General features: G+C 45.2%; 1 protein-coding gene across 2 annotated transcripts in view; it reads left to right on the forward strand.

Moving 5' to 3' along the window:
* Positions 1-18,808, forward strand: part of LOC109319334 (cell surface glycoprotein CD200 receptor 1-A-like) — a 31,312-nt gene extending 12,504 nt beyond the window's left edge. Inside the window, exons 2-7 of one of the 2 annotated variants that reach the window (XM_019548817.1) lie at positions 4,376-4,483; positions 9,587-9,895; positions 11,636-11,884; positions 13,591-13,696; positions 16,406-16,457; positions 17,922-18,808. In XM_019548817.1, the coding sequence (XP_019404362.1) occupies positions 4,376-4,483; positions 9,587-9,895; positions 11,636-11,884; positions 13,591-13,696; positions 16,406-16,457; positions 17,922-18,035 (938 nt within the window). In that variant the 3' untranslated portion in view covers positions 18,036-18,808. Of the gene's footprint in view, positions 1-4,375; positions 4,484-9,586; positions 9,896-11,635; positions 11,891-13,590; positions 13,697-16,405; positions 16,458-17,921 lie in introns of both variants that reach the window. The other variant, XM_019548816.1, reaches the window with a different exon arrangement.
* Positions 18,809-20,046: the final 1,238 nt, after the last annotated feature.

The following is a 20,046-nucleotide window of genomic DNA, read 5'->3' on the forward strand; positions in this document are numbered from 1 at the left end:
AACAGAGGTAATAGACTGGCCACGGGCCCAGGATAGCTGTGAAGGCAATGAGCAGAGCCCTGGTTTGCCTGCAGTGATGAAGAGGGAGAGTGGATGCCCAGTCCCCCTCTGCAGATGGCTGCAGGCTGTGTTTGGCAGCCTGAGACAATGCTCAACACAAATGAGCTGCTGCATACTGGACGTAGGTGAGGTGGGTGAGGAAGCAGTGCATCTTAGGATGCTGGAGGACCCAGCAAATACTTATCACACAATGTGACATGCCATACATTCAAATTAACGAGCAGTACAAACCAGCCACAAGTATTTTCCACATTTAGCAAGTAACATGGTTGTAGCTGGTTTGCCATTTTTATCTCATGATAATTTCTGTGCATGCAGAGCATGTAATAGTTTATTGTATGCTTAACTGGTTAATCATGCAATAAATGTAATGTTTGCCAGGGGCCAGAATGTCCCCATATGGAGTTTACATCAGTATAACTCCAATTCTATAATTTTGGCTATATCATTTCGCTGGGATAGCTCTCTCAGTCCATAGTATTAAGGTTTTCTTTGCAACTTTAACAACAGAATTCCGTTTTTTTCTTTTGATGAAAACTGGCGTTTGGTAGCATGAAGCACAAGTTTTAGAGAAGTGGCTGCATGAGAGACTGACCACTTCTGAACCCTGTCCCAGACAGAAAGATAAAAATATTTAAGTAAGCATAAAATCATAGAAAATTATGGTTGGAAGGGACCTCAGGAAGTCACGTAGTCCAACCACCTGCTCAAAGCAGGACCATCCCCAGCTATATCATCCCAGCCAGGGCTTTGTCTAGCCGGGTCTTAAAAACCTCCAAGGATGGCGATTCCACCATCTCCCTGGATAGCCTGTTCCAGTGCTTTTCTAACCTCCTGGTGAGAAAGTTTTTCCTCATATCTAATCTAAAGTTACCTTCTTGCAACGTGAGACGATTGCTCATTATCCTGTTATCTGCCACCAGTGAGAACAGAGTAGCTTCATCCTCTTTGTAACAACCATTCCTGTAGTTGAAGGCTACTATTAAATTCCCCCTCAGTCTTCTCTTTTCCAGATTAAATAAGCCCAGTTCCCTCAGAAGCAAAATTTCTTCTGCTTCATGGCATACAAGAGTTTCTAAAAGCCTGGTGGGATCCTTCAGTCACCTTATTTAGAGTTGTTTTAACAACCTTGCAGCAGAAAGTGACTGTAGCAAATAGCAGGGATCTGGCCCAGTGATGGGTCTAAGCCAAAACCACCACAGATCTGAGCACTCCCAAAGCAGGGGGAAATTCAAGAGTGCCAAACAGGAAAGAGACGCATTATAATTATTTCTGTTTCAAGAACATCATCCATCCTGAAGGTTCCCATGCAATTCACAGACTTCTTATGCAAAAACGTCTCTCCACACAGTATAGATGTGCAAGCACCTCTCGGTAAAATTACCGACTCTCTAACTGCAGCCCATAGCACTATAGAAGAACTTGGGACAGGAAGGGGAGAAGAATCCTGTATCCAATTGGATCTGTTGAGAATTTAACAAGGAGGAATTGGAGTCTGGCCAGCATTGCCACTCCTATAGTGAATACTTGTCTTCTCTGTTTGATGCCTCTCATCTGCTCTGCCTTCTCAAAAGCAATGCACTCTTCATTCAAATAGGATCAAGGGGAATTCTGAGTCATGCTACAGCTTTCCTGTAAAGCTAAAAAATGACTTGATGCGCATGACTCAGGAGATTTTAAGCTGACTGAGCTGGTTGCTGAACATCAAGTGACTTGTGCCTGACTCATTCCTGACTCTTCATGACAGTAGCTGATGGAAAGGAAGACAGCATAGCTTGTCTTCTCTCCTTTTTGATTTCCACTTCTGAAGAAAGCCACACATTATACTGGGGAAACTGTCCTCTGTCACAGGAGGACAGCTCATTAGAGGAGGGTCCAACAACTCAGAAAGCTGATGCTACACGTATGTGTTGAGCTACTGTGCACTATTAATGTACCCAATGTTGCTATTGCCATGTCTGGTCAAATTCACCCACTCACTGCCTAGATTTGCTTAGACGTTTTTAGATGAGGCAGTGGAATGGATGACACTGACTGACATTCTCACGTACCTGACTCTAGTAAGTAAAGGAAAGCAGCTCTGTGTCCTGCATTTTTACAGAACTAAAGCTAAGAAACCATCTTGAAGCATTCTGCCTCTCTCATTTCCTTCCTGATGACATCATCAGAGTCCAAAATAGTAACTCCAATTTTTATACTGTCTTTGGCTGGAGAAAATGTATAGAACTAAACAAACCCTTCCATTTCTACAGCAGTATTTGTATAGCCACAAATGTAGCAGCTTAAGAAAAAGGACAAACTTTTCTGACACTGGAAGTGCAGGTGCTGGTGGGTATAAATGTTCTGAAAACAAAAGATAAAATACAGGCAGTCCTCGGACTTATGACACAATTGGTTCCTGAAAACCACGCCTTAAGTTGACTTAATTTGTAACTCGAAACCAATTTTCCCATAGGAAACAATGTTCCTAAATAAATGGGGCACTTGGAGGGGTTGGACATATTTAAGTTGGTGGGCCACGATGATCTTCACGCAAGGGTACTAAAGGATTGGTAGGTGTCATAGTGAAACCACTGGCGCAACTGTTTGAGCACTCATGGTGCTCAGGACAGGTCCCAGAGGACTGGAAAAGGGCCAGTGTGGTCCCTATTTTCAAGAAGGGGAGGAAGGAAGAACTGGGTAATTATAGGCCAGCTAGCCTCACCTCTATTCTTGGCAAGACCTTAGAAAAAATCCTAAGGATCATATTTGTGGGGGCCAGTGGGTAACACAATGCTAAGGGGCAACCAGCATGGGTTTATAGCCGGCAGATCCTGCCTGACTAACCTGGTTTCTTTTTATGACCAGGTCTCAAAGTGCTTAGATGCAGGGGTAGAGATAGATGTTATTTGCTTGGTTTTAAAAAGGCTTTCAAGAAAGTGTCGCACCCAATTGTTATAAATAAATGAAATAGCTGTGACATGGAGTTTTTCACAGTTAGGCAGGTGGAAAACTTGCTTATGGGATGCACCCAGAGAGTGGTGGGATGGGTTGGTTTCTACCTGGAGAGATGTGGGCAGTGGTGTCCCCCAAGGCTCCGTCCTTGGACCAGCACTGTTCAATATCTTCATCAACAGTTTAGATCAGGGTGTAGAAAGCACTCTGTCCAGATTTGCAGTTTCGCAGATTGGCAGATGACACCAAACTATGGGGTATAGTAAACACACTAGAGGGTAGGGAGTGAATTCGGGCAGATTTGGACAGACTGGGGAAGTGGATGGATCAGAATAGGATGCAATTTAACAAAGATAATTGCAAATTGCTGGGGAGAAAGAATCTCCAATAAACCTATAGACTGGGAAGTACCATTCTGAGTAGCACAGCAGCAGAAGGGGATCTTGGAGTTATAGGTGATGCAAAAATGAACATGAGTCGCCAATGTGACAGTGTAATAAGTAAGGCTAACGTAGACATGCTCACAATGAGATATTTTCCCCCACATGCTGGCCAAGAAAATTCCTAGCACCTTCAGATTTAGTCTTCATTTCATGAAGCTATAGAAACAACACTGTGTTACAGGGTACAGTTACAGCAGCATCTGCCCCCAGGACTGTCAGGAGAAGGTCTTTTGTTTGGAATATTATTTTCTCTACCTTCAGAGAACTGCTATCATTCTCAAAATACATAGAAGAGTCACAAACAGGTCAGAATGTGTGATTGGATGAACATGGAATTATATTCCTTTTACAAGTTACCAAGCATTCCCAAGGGGTTTTCCTTTTAATTAAAATGTAATCCTGAGTGATTTATTTTTAGGAATCTTTAAAATATAAAAGACTCTACTCTCAGCAGCATTACATGGAATAGCAGAATTCAGGCAACATGCTGAATATGAAGCCCCAAGTAAACTTTTCCCTCATAAAAGCCAAGACCAATGGTTTAGTATTCTAAATACTACTTTTCACTAATCTAGCTTTTATTCTATAAAGAAAGTTTTATGATCATTGATGAATTAAGCTTCCCAGGAGCCTGGAAGAAGTTGCTATTGTCCCCATGTAAGAGAGGGGAAAGTGAAATACAAGGGCTAAGGTTGTGTCTGGAAGAATCAAAATTAGAGAGGTAATTCACTGTGTTAGTTTAATTAGGCATGCCCTCTCCTAAATTCTATACCCCTTCCCATTCATGCCTACACTACAGCCCTTCTGTCCTGCCTGAGGCATGTTTTAGCTGCCTTCAATAGATTGTGAAGAAGTGGATTTTCATCAATCAGCAGACTAAAGAATGCTTTGCTTCCAATCCAGTTACAAGTTGGTTTGAAATTTTTCTTTGTACGCAGGTTCCCAGGCAGGTAATACTACTGAACCCAAGACTCAGCCCAAAGAAGAAAACAATTCAATTCCCCAGGAGAAGCAGGAGGATTGCGAGACACAAACTGTTACTTACGGTAATGTACTTCCTGAATTCATAGCTATTAGTAGGCAAAGTCTTTAGGGCCTTGAGAACAAGGGGCATAACAACTCTTCTTGCACCACAGCATTTTACTGCCTCACATGTTGCTGTATGACTGTGGTATAAATGGGAACAAGAGTGCTGCTTGAGTCCCTGGAGGATGAACGCAAGTGACCAGGGCTGAGTCCTAGGAATCACTGTCACTTTGTCACAATTCCAAGCTGCAGGGTTTTTCATCTTCAAAGTAGGCTGGGTTGGCATCTTTCAACTTTGTGTCCATACTGGAGCACCCAGTTAGCAAAACTCTTACTCACTTGCTTAATTCGGAGTGTGAACAGTTCAGTTGAAGTTCAGCGGGACCTGTGCTAGAAAGGCAGGAATTCAAATGCTTAGATGGATCAGAGCTATTCTGAACAGCCTGTCCACATTTAAACCCTATTATATACTGCCTGGTAAAAGCAAGGATCACTCCCAGGTGACATCGAACAACACACCTCACTGTAAGAATATTCAGTCTAGTAACAGTAGATGGGGCCTCTGGGGTGGAGCTTGTCAAATAGCAGTTCTCCCTCTCGCAAGCAGAAGAGAGCAGATAATGAACCTCACCACATATAAAGCAGGCAAAGGTAGGCAGAGGGTGTGAACAGATATAACCCTTGAAAAATTCTAAATACACTCTAAACCCCACAAGTCTAGATGTACATGCCACTTAAAGCTGTTTTAAACTTCCTGACAACATTGGGAAAACGAAGTACTGAAGCATACAGCCGCCTGGTCACCGCAAGTAGTGGGCAACACAGCCCCCTCCTTCCTCTCCCCCTGCAGCAGCTGATAATTACTCTATTGCCATCCCACCCCAAATCAGCCTGGGGCCCTGGAGCGCAGGGGTTTCAGCAGGCAGGTGAAACAGCCAGTGATGCTTTCCAGGGCAGAGCGTATAAAGTTGGAGATTTTAGGGGCCTCTGGAGCAACCAGCCTCCTGGAAACCACAAGCAAGGGGGCCACGCAGCTCCCCCAGCATCTGGCAATCTTTCCACTCACACGCCCACCCAAAATGAACCTGGGATTTGGCTGAGTGAGGTCCATTTCCTGTCACAGGGTCAGGCTGCACTCTCCCCACCTCCCCCCCACACACCTGTGCATTCGCAATCAGGGAACCACCCCAGAGATTTTGGTGAAGTGTAATTATGTTCCTTATTAAACTCAAACAGGTTTTTTTTATTCTTTTTTTTTTTTTTTTTGAGAAAGATCAGAAATTGCATTTGTAGGCCATGATTTCTTCCTCTTCCCTGGTGTCCAGCCAATCTGGGTCTTCCTCTCCTAGAGAAGTCCTGGGAAAACTCCAGGAACTGACCCCTGGAAGGCACGATGGCCTGAGTACTCCACCACCCGCAGTGGTGTTCTGGCAGCAGTGCAATCCCCAAAAGGTAGCAGTTCTACTTACAACAGGGGTGGGCAACGTAAGGCCCACATAAGAGTCAGTGGCAACACAAGAGCCAGTGGATCTGGCCTGCAGAGCTGGAAAGCTCTTCCCCTGCTCACTCCCACTGAAGAGCTTCAGTAGAGCTGGGCACCTGAAAGCTGCACCCTCATCACTGCTGCTCCTTGCCACCCCTATTCCCTGGGTACCGTGCAGGTGCAGCTTCCAGCTGCTGGTGAACTGAGCTGTGGCTGGGCAACTTCCAGCTGCACTCACACTACAGCCAAAATGTGGGAGGTGCTGGGAGAAGCAGAAGGCCGCATGCAGCTTCCAGCTGCCTGCCCCTGGTGTAGCTCCCCACCAGCTGGAAGCTGTGCCCCCGCATCTATGGAGTGGGGGCCTGGCGAAAAGTGGCAGCAGCAGTGTGGGTGCAGCTCCCTTCTGACTGAAAGCTGCATTCCCATTCCAGCCAGGGAGCAGGAGGCTAGGAAAAGTGGTGCCAGAGCAACTCCCAGCTGCCTGGCCCTGGTGTGGACAATGGAAACACCCCCCTTTCTACTTGTCATGCCACGAAAGCCACCAGACCAGCACTGGAATTGAGTGAGGTTGTTCTGGCTCATGGCCTGACAAAGGCCATTTACAGTACATTTTACATTTTTCATGAGATGAGTTTCCTAGAAGTGCTCTATAGCTATAACATAGCAAATATTTATGGCTAGAGAGTGCTTTTAAAATGGCAGATCACGTGAAAATTTAACCTTCATTTGATGAAGTACCAGACAGGGGCACTCTATAGGGCAGAGTACCTTAGGTTAATTTTGGGTGATAAACCTGAGAAGGTTAATTTTGAGTGATACTGCCTGCATCCTTGTGACTTTGCAAGCTGAACAGGTGCTTGTGCAGGTGAAAACTGGCTCAGCCCCGCCCCGCCATGGGGCTGGCACAGAGAAGAGACAAAAAACCTCTGTCTCCTCCCTGCGCAGTGGGGCAGGAAGAAGTGGGGTGGGGGAAAGGAGCCCCACCTGCTGCATGTGGCCACCCCCCTCCCCCAGCTACCACTGCTGGGGTCTTGTGGGGAGCCAAGCCAGGTGCACACTGCACAGAGAGCTCCTTTCCCCCCACCTGCCCCTTGTGCGAGTGTCTTGATAGTAGTAGAGGCTGCCATGCCAGGAGCTGGGGAAATGGGGGGGTTGGAAATAGAGCCCCCTGCCTCACAGGCCCAGCTCAGCTCCCCACAAAACCCCAGCTGGGCCAGGACCTTTTGGTGGGGGTCTCCGTTCCTTCCCCTGCCCAAGGCCATAGACAATGGCAACCTCATGGCTGCTGCTCCTGAAGCTGGGCAAGTGGGGGAAATGGAGCCCCCCACCTCATGGGCCCGGCCTTGCTCTGCCCAAGACCCCAGCAGGGTTAACTGGGTGGGATTGTGTGGCGGGGGGGCTGGTTGAACCAGTCAACTGGTCCCCTATCAATGACATTCTTGTTATATCTGTCTGCACACAGACACATGGAGTTCACACCTGCTCACGGACCCCAAGGACTTGGGGTCACTGTTATATTCCTAATGCTGCATTACTGCCGGTGCAGTTCCAGTAGGGACAGAAGTAGGAGAGCTAGTGGGGAGCAACCACCAGAGCTTCTGACTCCAGGCACTTTACATTTGGTTAAATGATGTGATAGTAAAATAGGCCTGTGTCCTAGCTACACAAGGGCACTCACCTGGCTGTTACTGCCAGTCATGCAACACAAAGATCTCCCAAGAAAAAACCTAACTCAGTAATGCATCAATATTATATAGCTCACTGAAGATGCAGAATAAGTTTGTTTTGTCTGCTGTAATGCAGGAAATAAATCCAGAAAACAGCAATTTCTGTAGGACTGAAAAGGTTGAATTTGCCTTTTTCAATCAATGTTGATGTTTTTGTGGTAGTCTTGTGCAGACATGATATTTCTATTCAGTTTGATAAATACACAGTGCTCATGATGATTCATCCACATGAAGCAGACATATTCAAATATATAACACTTTCAGATTCACAGAGCTAAATCTAAGAGGAGGCTACAACATACTCTCTCTAGTCCCATAAATCCCAGGTCAAATTTACTCAAGTTAGAAGTGATATGATCTTCTAATTGCCAATGTCACAATCTTCACGTGGGACCCAAAAGTATAACTGGGTTCTTTCCGCCTCCATAAGTAGTGAAGGCTTTTTGAGTGGAACTTTATGAAAGTAATGCTAGGGAGCAGGGGTTGGTGGTGGGGGAAGAAGTGGACTGAAAATCCCTCAACCAAGGCTGCCTTGGCTTTACAGATCTACCAACATTAGCAGCTTGTTTCTGGGCATGTCTATACATGCAATGAATGCAAAGCAATAGACTCTGGAGTTTACTGACCTGGAGTTTATTGCTCACAGTCACAGTGCTTGAATGTGCACCCAGGAACAATAAACTCCAGGGCAGTAAACCCCAGAGTTTATTGCCATTTGGACATATGCTGGGGAGTGCAGCATGTTGAGCCAGGTCACGGCAGCCCTGGCTGGCAGAGGGCTGGAAGGTTAGCCTGTCAGCCTATGGGTGCTCCTCCCAGCTCAACATGCTGCGGAAGGGCTGGCTGAGGCACATGGGTGCTTCACCATGGGGATAGCTGGCAGACTGCCCCAGCACAGAAACACCCTTGTGCTACAGCTAGCTGGATCAGAATTTACATGTGCACTGCTGTGGAGTTTTTTATTCCACAGCAGGATAATAATTGTATTTACAAGTACTAACCAACTGCAGAGTAAATTAGTTTACTCCAACCTAATAGGAGCACAGATGTAGACCTGGCATGTTTACTGCACATCTAATTAGTCCACTGCTAAGTAAACATCTTGTGTAGAAATGCCCACTGTCAGATAAATACATTCATCCAAATTTGGCTTTCAGTAACCTCAGTGTAATTCTGACCTAACTCCATTAAATTAAAGGATTTGGTTCATGTTTATTCTAGTGTACCAAGGCATAATTTGTCCTTGTGGGATGGGGCAAAAATATTGAACAGGTGGGACTTAATATGTTGGATGGTTTTATCAGAGGAATTCTGTCTACACTTGGGCTTATACTAGCATACCTACAACAAAAATAAACCATATAATGGCATATTCATGCTGGTAATATTATGAACTGTTGACCAGGGTGTGTACCACCCACAAGCCTCTCTGATACTGCTGAGCTTCCAGCTATTAAACCTAAACCCCTACTGTGGATGGCACAGTAGCTGCTGGCTGTAGTCTAGAATAGGCTAATGGCTAAGGCTGTGCTCTCCACAGCACCATTTTTCATCACAATTGCTGCCAAAGCCAGAAGAAAACTAGAAGTTACCCCAGGAGCTCCTCCAGCACAGCTGTGCCCACAGGGTCAGCCGGGCTCCACTCCGCACCAGGGCTCACCTTCTGAAACTTGGAACTGTGGCTGCAGTAGGGAGAAGATTGTATGGAGCTGGGGATAATCCTACAGACTGGGAGCACAGGCACACATTAAATTAGCAGTTGCTGGTTGAAGCTATGAATACATGGAACAACTCTAGGATCTGAAGAAGGTCTAAATAAAGTAGTGCAGTGCACTATAAGTCTTTGTTCTAAGACTTGGAATAGTTTCCTAGGTGACTTCTCAAGTGTCTTCCTTTCCCTGTGCCTTCTCCAGAAAACATCAGCGGGTCTGCCAGTAGCAGGATTGTGCTGCTCTGTCCTAGACCTTCATGGGACAGTCTGGTAGCAGTAACTTGGAAGATACGACCATGGAGTGGAGCTCACTGCAGCCTGGCCTACAGGGTTGACACACACACGGTGAACAGAACAAACTGCAGTGAGAGTCTGGACTGGAAGTCTGAACCAGAGGAGAATTTTACTCTTCAGCTTCCATCAGTGCAACTCACTGACGAGGGCTTTTACATCTGTGAAATGGTAACCGGTGATGGGAACTTCCACCGATGCTACCGTCTGACTGTGTTAGGTAGGAAATACCTTGTACTGTTCTTCAGTGGGCTACATGATCAGATCCAGGCCTGACACTGAGCTCCTCTCCCCATATGAGGATGAGAACACAACCTAGGAGATTCCTGTACAGAAAGAATATCAGGCTGGGATAATCCCAGTTACAATCTGATCTCTAGTTTCTGTGATTACCCCCTCTCCTTTCCTTCTGTCCAGCCCCCTTTCCCTTCTGTTGTCCCTTGCACTCTGAAACCTCACTCTTTGGCTGTGTGGCTGGAAGGGACAGGCTTGAACATGTTTTCTATTTGTTGTAAAGACCCATCCCTGTCCATTCCTCAGAGGCGACTTCTGCCCAATTAAGGAAAGGTGCCAGAGCAACAATCTTAGTAACCAACATCCTCCATTCACAGCAGGCATGACTCCACAGGTAGCAATTAAATTGCCAGACCCATAAAGGAGGAGACAATGAAGTGAAAAATCCACCAAGGGTAGGAGATGTATGTTGTGCTGACCATGTAGTTCTTTTCCCAGATGCCATTTTTTTTAAGGCGCCAGTTCCAGCTGGATGCCCAATTACACACATTAATTCCTACAGACACCTGCAGCAGTAGTGTAACTTGGGGCAGGGGTGAGGCAATCAGGGGAGTAGCCCTAGCCTCCTACTTGTGAGGAACATAAAGATAGCAGTCACTGCAGTTGCCAGCTGGCTGTGCCACTGCCACTGCTGCCCCATATACTGTCACATATACTGCCCTATATACTGCCACTGCCTTGTTATGCCTCTAAATTTCAAAGTAAGTGTTGAAATCATAAACAGATTAGTCTTTTCCCTCTGCAGACCTGAGGTCACTACCAGGAGTTTCTTATTAAATGAGCCCGGTGATCTCTTCTTGCTGAGTAGATAGCTGCCTCACAGAATTGATACATAATTTTGGGATAGGAAGCCATTTTTTGCCAGGAAAAGCCCAGGACTGGAAAAGCAGAAAGTATTACTGGGCAGAGCTTCACTGGAAGAACTGTTTGAATGGGTGAAAACTTTAAAGGATTAGCTAACACTATATTGAATCACAATCAACCCCCCGCTTTCAAGAGTGCTATAATTTACCAAATTTATCCCACTTAAAAACATTTGATGATGAATTCAGACAGTCCCACACTCCTAAGATATCCCTTAGTTTACAAAGACTTCTGAACAACAAACAGCTGCACCTAATGCTGTGTAAAAGTTTTCATCCATAGATATCAAATTACTTCAGGACAACACCACTATTACTTGTGTGATACAAATTGAGGAACTGGGCACAAAGAGGAAGTGGTTTGATCAAGCTTATGCAACACCTCAGTGGCACAGCCAGACACAAAACCATGTCTCACTGCTGTTAAGGGAGGAGATTGGGACCTGGATAATGGACAGATGAGCTTATGGTCCTGTCCATTCAGCTTCTGGGGTGGAGCTGGATACTTGGTCAATCAAAGCAATTTAAGGAAAAGGCCCTCAGGAGCACCTTGGCTGACTAGTTCTTAGCCTTCCTCTTGTTGGTGTTCACATGTTGGCCTCAACAACCCCTAGTCCTGGTGTGGATGAAGGTTCTTTTGGTTTTTTTGTTCCAGCTTGATACCAGAGGGCATGTGGTGAAAAGACCCTTGATTGCCAGTTCTACTTTCACACCCATTCTCATCAATTTGTAAGGCGCTTGGGTAGGAGCGAGAAAGCACCATCCTAACACAGCAAATCTTTCCCCTTTCTCATGCCTTGCAGTCCCTCCCAAGGTCACTGTGAATTGTGACGCAAGTGGCAATGTGGTGTGCAAGGCAGCTGCAGGAAAACCAGCTGCACAAATCTTGTGGGTCCCAGAAGGCTGTCACAGCGCTACGGACGAATCTCACCCCAATGGGACAGTGACTGTTCTCAGCACATGCATTGCTAACACCACTGCAGACAGTCAAGTAACCTGCTCTGTCTCTCATCCAACGGGAAACCAGAGCCCATCCATAGGCTGCCCCTCAGGTAACAGTGAGTACCACTTTTATTCTGCTCAGGCTGCACTCACAATGAATGAACCCACATGCATCTCTGCCCAGGGAAGCACCAGTGATACTGGCCAGGCTGCAGCAGGGACCTTGAGGCTGAGCTAACAATTCCAATGAGCCCCATAAACTGTCTGGAAAGGGACATCTGGTAAAGCTACAGAAATCCTCTATAACATGCTAGACTGATATGGTACTTCTTCCTGTCCCCATTGTATAGGGGTAACCAACCTGAGGGCCAGGGCCAGGCAGGGGATTGTTACTTGGCTATGGAGACTTTCACACCTCTATCACCAATTACCATGGCCCATCTAGATAGTGGCCACAAGTCATTACAGCCTGGTGGCTATAAGGTGATGTGTGAAATGAAGACAAAACCACCTTAATACCCCACAAGAGACAGTCCCTTTTGGTCAGAGCTATGCTGGGAATGCACGTATGGGACCTAAGTCACAGCTGTCACCTGCCTGGATTTTATAATACTCAGCTGAAGGGGAGCAGAATAGAAATTTGTTGGGATACCAGTATACACACCCTACTGGAGGAACAGTTGAAAGCGCAGGACAGCAGCGTCCACTCAAGTGTCCAGCCTTGAAATAATGGATGCACACCCTCATTACCTCAGTTGTGAGGAGATAGCGACTGTGTTGTGTTTTTGCCTTGGAGAGCTATATGCTACAGGTTGAATGATGACTGAGGATCCTGGTTTTCTCTGTTTAAAAATCATAAATTCCCTGATTAACCCCCCACCCAAATCTGCATTTTCCTGTGATTAAAATGAAACATCACTATATATGCAGGTATCAGTTGAACACAATGTTTTATTGATATAGTTACAATTTTAAAGCGATTTGTAAGCCTACCAGTTCCTCAAACACTATAATAAAATTCTAAATACCTATATATTTTGGCATTTAGTTTTGGGTTTTTTATTATGGAAAATCAGAGCTTATCCTGCCCCCTTCACTCACCAGGATGCAGGTCCAGCTGCAACTCCTCCCCCACACTGCTTTGTGGTGCTGAGCAGCCCTGATATGCTGGTGCCCTGCCCCTGCCAATGCCATTGCCCCTCACTCCAAAACCTCAGCCCCCCCAACCCCACTGGTAATATTACCAGCATGAGCAGCAGCCCCAGCCCCAGCTCCAGCCCCAGCCCCATCCAACTCCTTGTCCCTATGGGGACCTCAATTGCCCGCCAGACTTACCTGCGGGGCCCTGCTCTCATACTTCCTGGCTGCTGTGTGCTTGTCTACATGTGTGCATGTACATGGCACCCCCTGCTCCCTCCAGCCCCTTGCAGGCTGGAACTCCGCCAGCCTGCAAGTGCAAACCTGCCGTTTCCCACATTTTTCTCCTTAAAATGAGAAAATCCAGGTTTTACCATGTTTTTCTGTGGTGAACAGAAAACCCGGATCCCTGGTGATGAGATATACAGAGCCCTTCACAATGACTAGAACACAACCTAGCAGTTGAAGGGCATGATAGACCGCCTAGCTCTGTCAGAGGGTTTACTCATGAGTTTGCACAAGTCCTATAATCTCTTTGTCTCAGGTCTGGCTTTTGCTGAGCAGTGATAATATTTTTTTATTATTTTATTTTTTAATATTTCCAACAGTTTATGGTCTTCAGATGGACATAGTAACAGAAATGGCCTGAAATACTGACATGCACTCTTTCTCTCTTCAGAAAAAGGTAATGAATGGGTTATCTGCGTTGCCACCCTTGCTGGTCTCATTATAGGCATCCTGTTCCTTTTGGCTTTCACTTACTGCTATAAGCTGCATCATGGCAGGTATGTATGATATGGTGTTAACAAATTAATTTGCCTAGAACTGAGAGAAAGTTTAAAGTGATATGTGATATTTCAATGCTATGCAAACATCTCTGATGAGGAGCATGTGGTATGGTGCAGCAGAGAAAGGCAAAACAATTCACAGTCAATCTACATGGTATTCATGATCCATCTTTAATTAATTCAAGTACCAGGAGCAGTAGAGCTGCAGCATCATGGAGTTTTGCCTAGGCTAATATGCCCTACTTCTAAGTATGCATTATAGCTAGGGGTCTACCCAACTCAACAAGGCACCAGGCCGATTTCAGGAGCAGATCACACGGCCAGCTGCCATTTTTGAGGACTTATTGTAGCTGGCACCACCCCCTGTCTCAGAATGGCTATGGGGCCCTGGTGGCCCTGCCCCCCATGACTGATTGGTGGAGAGAACTCTCTGCTAGGGGGCCCCACCCCTCATCACTGATTGGCTGAGAGGGATGTCTGTCAAGGGAGCCAGAATTTTATTTTTAGTAAGCATGTTTTTTCTCACGGATTTCACAGAGATCGTCTGATTTTGCAGTTTGCACCAAATCTGCACAATCACACCTTGTGTAGGTCCCTAGTTATAGTCAGTGCTGAAACATGTGCTGCTGGAAGTATACTGCTAGTGGTACTTGAACTAGTAAATGCAAAGCTAGTTTGAGTACCTCATTGCTACTGAGCAGTAGCTTCTAAAAATAACTGCGGGGACAGCTCTGCATCATACCATCAGTTAAGCAACTATGCAGTACATCACTCATGTAGACATAGCCATTGTGGCCTACCTGTAGAATTGTCCTGCCAAAATGGACAATGAAGAAAGATAAGTTGTTCTTTGAATACTACAATGTCTGTCAGTCTGCTCCTTTTGGCCACCTTTTGGGGAAGATGGGGATCAATTTATCTAGGTAGTAGTTGTCTCCCAGCTGCAGAGGACTAAGCATGACTCCCCTGGCAGGTCATAAAGAGAGTAAAACTGCAAAATTTTTGTTGCTTTGCTGTTTAAAGAACCTCCCAAGGTGGAGCTGGGCTTCAGGTCCACCAGGATGGGATGAAATGACTCAGAGGGAGGCAGTGCCAGTGTAAGACTTTACAAAGCACAGCATAGGAAATTCAGGACAGGGCTCCACGTGCACCAGGAGAGAATACTTCATCTCATTAACTATGAAACTATGAAACTTTGAAATTATGAAACTGTCTCCTTTCTCTAACCCACTACTTCAATTCATGTCCTCCTTCTTCTTCCAAGGGGGCTTAATTCATGGAGAGAAAATCTGATTCAGGGCATAATACTTACAGAGGGCCTCAACTCCACCACTCTGCTTTCTGCTTGTTCTTAGAGCTCCCAAGCCTTGAGCAGAGGGTGCACAACTAGAGAGCTATGATACCAGGGACATTTTTACACATTGCCATTTGAGCTGCTCAAATGTTGATCAGTGTTAGTGCTAGTGAGTTTGGAACAGTCACATCTTAAGGCTTAAAACCTTCTTTGACTGTCCCCCACCTTCACAGTTCTGACTTGCCACTACAGGGCTGGTGAGCAGGGGCTTGACTAGGAGTTACAGCTATGAGTTGCCAGTCAGGACTGGTGAGCCAGGATAGGCTCTATCCCTCCTCTAGGTGAGGGTGTGCAAAATGGGCTGGGAGGGGGCAGGAACATGAAGCTGGGAGGTGGAGAGTTAATGGGATGAGAGTGGGTAATGAAATGGGAGGTGGAAAGGAAATGGAGGGGCGGCGGTAAAATGAAGGAATCCAGCCTCTGAAGGATAAATGACAAATAAGTTTAAAAAAAAAAGAACGGAAAAAAATAAATAAAGAGGAAGTAAAGGAAAGAGTCTCAAGTTTTAATAAACTGAGACTTGGGATTAGGGTGTGGAGGGTGCTGGTTGTACTTTCTGAGGTGTCTAGGAGTGGTGAGGGAAGGTGCTTTTGGGAGGCCCTACTGTTCCTTTCCCAGGGAAGGAAGCCCCAGCTCATGGGGGCCTGATTTGGCCCCCTACTTTGTTCACCCCCACCCCAGCCTCCTATCCTAGACCCATCCATGTCATGTTACCTAGCTGCTACATGTGCTCTGCAGACTGCTTGCAGAGGGTTGAACCCCTGGGGGTGGGAAGGTCACATCTCCAGGGGTGGGAGGGGGAGTTGTCTGGGTGCCAGAACCCCCTCCCCTCTGCTCCCCTCCTTCCTGGCAGTATTGTTCAGGGGATGGAGAGTTTGTCCACATAGAACAGGAGGGTGGAGGAGAAGACTCTGCATCCTGGGATGCTGGGGGATTGCAACTTGGGCAGCTCATCTGTGGGGAGGGGCCACACATTAATGGAATACAAGCTAGGTAACTTGGATCAAAGGAAACCTACCATGGAGTGGTGTAACTTTAAGCCACCTAAAGTGTTCCTGAAACTAGTTTCAGGTGTTAATGTGTAGAGAATCCAGGGAGTAAGAGCTCCAGGAGCCACCTGAAATTAATGTGTAGGAAGGACCCAGAACTGCAGAGTCAAGAGCTGCCTAGTGGAGGACCAGGGAGATGATCTTTAGCCTCATTAGAGGACTTAAGGAAGGCTTTTGTTAGTGGGCAGACTTTTGAAAAAGTCAAGGCCCATCTGACTTAAGATGGCTGAGTTCAGAAGCTTAACCTAATGTGGAAGATGTAGTACCATAAGAGCCCATTTTCTCCCCTTTGTCGTCCCACAGGAATTGTCAGAAAACCAAAACTCCTGAAACTGCTCCCACAGAAAATGTTCAGGTAAGGAGAGTGACACCCATCAAGATGTCACCAAATGGGAAACCTGCTTTGCAAGCACTTCTGGAAAGTTTCTTTTATGGAGAGGAAACCAGATTATGGCTTTCACTGGTATCTGCAGTGGCATGCCACAAACTTATCACTAGACATAGTTGCAGATAACCCAGAGGTTATCATAATATGAATCAAATGCACAAAAAGCACTGATAGCGTATTCCCATTTAGGACTTAGACTAGCATCCTCAGCATCCAAAGGAAAGGACTCTTTCAAGTCTCTTTCTCCTCCTGTGAGCTGTGCTGACAACAACTGTATACACTGCTGTATGGCAGCATGCTCTGTACATACAGCACTTGGACAACCAGGCAATGAAAGCTGTGGTTTTCAAAGTTTTTTGTGGTTTTTTGTTTTTGTTTGTTTTTTTGCTGAAAGTAAGAAACAGTATTTTTTAAGGGTTTGTGATATGTCAGCATGTATCACAACTTCTGAAATGGTGGATCTGTTCTGGCAATGACATGTAATAAACTTAATGTTGAAGCTTGAAAAAGGAATTTCAGTTCTACAAATCCTAATCAGTAATTCATATACTTCTTAAGGCCCCTTTATAGCCAGAGTGGCCTTGAAAGGCCTCAGTGTAAATGACCAACCAGACCCAAGATCCTAGCTAACTGTTGTGGTCAAATAAGGCTAGGTAGGAAGGAGAGGGAGAAGTTCCTTGCTCTGCCGCTTAGTATCACTTAGCATCCCAGTATCTGGTTCCCCGTTTTAAAGAGTGGATAGTAGCATTTCTTTTCCTCACAGGAATGTTGTGAGGCTACCTGCCCTGTGTGATGTTCCACTGTTAGGGTAGTGGGGCCATAACAGTACCTAAGAGAGGTAGTAGAATCAACCTGATCTCATCAGGTTAAAAAGCCTGATTTATTCTAAACTTCTGAAATGGTGCATCTGTTCTAGCAAGTCTCTTGTTTGTTACTAGCAAGAAGTGATGTTACATTGATATAAGTGCTAGGCAAAGCACAAACATTTGCGCTGACATATCACAAAACCCTCATTACAATCTTAAGGAAGCAGCTGCGATCAGGCTCTGGTATGTCAAATGGTCTATAAAGACCAAATAAGAAGCAACCCCTTCCTCAAAGATCTTACAGTCTAAAAAAGGCCAAGATGAAAAAGGTTAGAGAAAGCCAAGAGTTGCAGGTGAAAGAACATCTCAGGTTCACCCAAAACCAGGAATAGACTTTCCTACACAGTAGAATATACTGCATCTTGTTGGTTTCATTTGTATTGCTAGCAGAGCAATAGCCAATGGTGATCACTCATAATTTAATTCTTAAAGTGTTGAAGCACGATGCTGCACTTACTCTCTTAAATTTATGGTAGGAAATATGTTGTTCTGTTCAAAGAGTCCAGAGCTTTTAAAAATCAAATGCAGTCCTCATGCTCACAGTCTTTTGTCTTTGATTTACTAGGACAATCATGAACTGGAGCTGGAGCCCTATACCATATTTGTGCAGAAGGAAAATGTGATCTATAACTCTGTGTCTGACCTAACAATGAGAGAGAACGTTCCAGTGGGTCTCTGAACAGCAACATGACAGTCCTGCTGAGACTGACTTGGTCCCTCTGTGGGAAAGTGAAAGAGAAAACCCCTTCAGGTGGCTGGTGATGGAGAGCCTCCTCTTAAAGGATTCTTCACAGGATTCTGGCAAGCAGGGTTTTCCATCACTGCTAGATACATTCAGACGTGTTTTACTTGCTGATCTATCCTTCTAATCTCCTCTCTCCTATCCTGTCCCCATGTTGGGAAGGGAGAAGGACTGAGGGACCTACTTCCATAATTTTCATTATGAGAGTGTTGCTGACGTGGCTATCCTCACCTCAGGAATCCCAAGCCTGGCAGTCGCTCTTCAGCATTAGTTCTGTAGACTTGACACTATACTGCATATATTTGGGAGCAGGGAGGAGGGGTGAGTGAGCTAGAATGAAACACTCATTGTCAACAAGATCACCGTATTCCCAAGTTACCAGCAGAAAGACTGTATTAGTGCTGGTCATCACAGTAGAGAGGTCAGTAGAATAGCTCTGCATCTAGGTGGTCCTGAGAAGCAGCAATGATCAACAGAGAAGGTCCATGGATAAGAGTAGTCCCTGATAAGCAAAATAACTTCTCAGGTCCCCTATGCTATATTTCCACAATTTTTTTTTCTAGTCTGCACTTACAAATTATTTTCATGGGTTTTATCACAATTCTGTGGAGATGGAGCCTAGCTTCCTCTTCCTCCTGGGTGCACGAGCATTAACAAGCTGCAATACAACCATGTTGGCCCGACCCCACAAATCTCTAACAGTGTCAAAATGCTAAAAAAAGAAACAAATTTCCATAATGTATCTGACTGTAATTGTGCAATAATACATAGGGCTATTTCTTCCTGGCTTCAGCTGTTTGTCTTAATTCAGAAGCTTTGCTAGCCCATTTATTATTTATTTTAGCTAATGTAATTATAGATGTTGTTTTACATCTTTGTTTGACTCTTAGTAAACTGTTGATCTAAGCATCATTGCAGTGAAAGGGTACTTCGTATGAAAATGTCTATCCATGGTGAAGAGGTAGTCTTTTAATATAATCAAAGCATCCATTTGTCCATGTGGGAAAAGGCATTTGTCCTCTGTATCAGTGTCTCAGTTTTGACAGGCTGGTCACCCAGTCTCAGAGTTAAAAAAAAAAAAGTGTCATCCTCTCACAGTTACTATTTACTATCAGAGGAAAGAGCTATATTGAGGAGGAGCCTGCATAAATTATCTGACCATGTGTCAAGAGGCTGACAAGAAGAGACAAGGAGTACTTGGCCCCAGTAGGCTGAGGTTGCACAGGAAGTGGGAAAGCATACTTCTATTTTAGACTAGAAGAGAGGTTTTACTGCCTCGTGATGTCCTAGTTACCTTGTGGGACAGCCTTGTGGACTGCAGCAGGTCATTGCTTGAGAAACACTGCTCTGGAATACTCAACATTTCCTAAAGGAATCAGAACTTGTGGTAGAGGTAATATCTTTTATTAGACCAACTCGATTTTTGCAAAAGAAAAATCTTTAATTGCAAGCTTTTGGGCACAAGCACTCTTCTTCAGGCATAAGAGAAAATATTGTAAAAGTTCTCTTAGATAGAAATAATTTATCCTATATAGAAATGATGCATCTCCTACACATTTTACTAGGCCAAGCTGCTGTAAATAGTCTTAAACACTAATCTGTTCCTTCTAAAACATCTAACCCCCTTTCACCAACCCTTGTGACACAACTGTTTCCCTTCTCTATTTCTGGTATGTCATTGTTCTTAGAGGTGATCTGAAAGAAAGCCACTATTCAAAGTGAAGGAGTACACTGAGCTTGAAATTTCAAATGAACCTTGGGGGCCTCAGCACCTTCCTCTCAATGAATAATAGGATATGGTCACTCATTCCCCTCAGGTTCCTTTGAAAGTACCAGCCATCATAGGTATGGCACTGAACTTAATGGTTTCCCATCCTCATATTGCTAAAGATCTTTTTGCCAGCCTCTATGCGTTCTCCAGTCACCACACCATATAGTCAGCAACATG

This window comes from Crocodylus porosus, unplaced genomic scaffold (assembly GCF_001723895.1).
Source record: "Crocodylus porosus isolate Cpor-Errol unplaced genomic scaffold, CroPor_comp1, whole genome shotgun sequence".
Taxonomy (NCBI): domain Eukaryota; kingdom Metazoa; phylum Chordata; order Crocodylia; family Crocodylidae; genus Crocodylus; species Crocodylus porosus.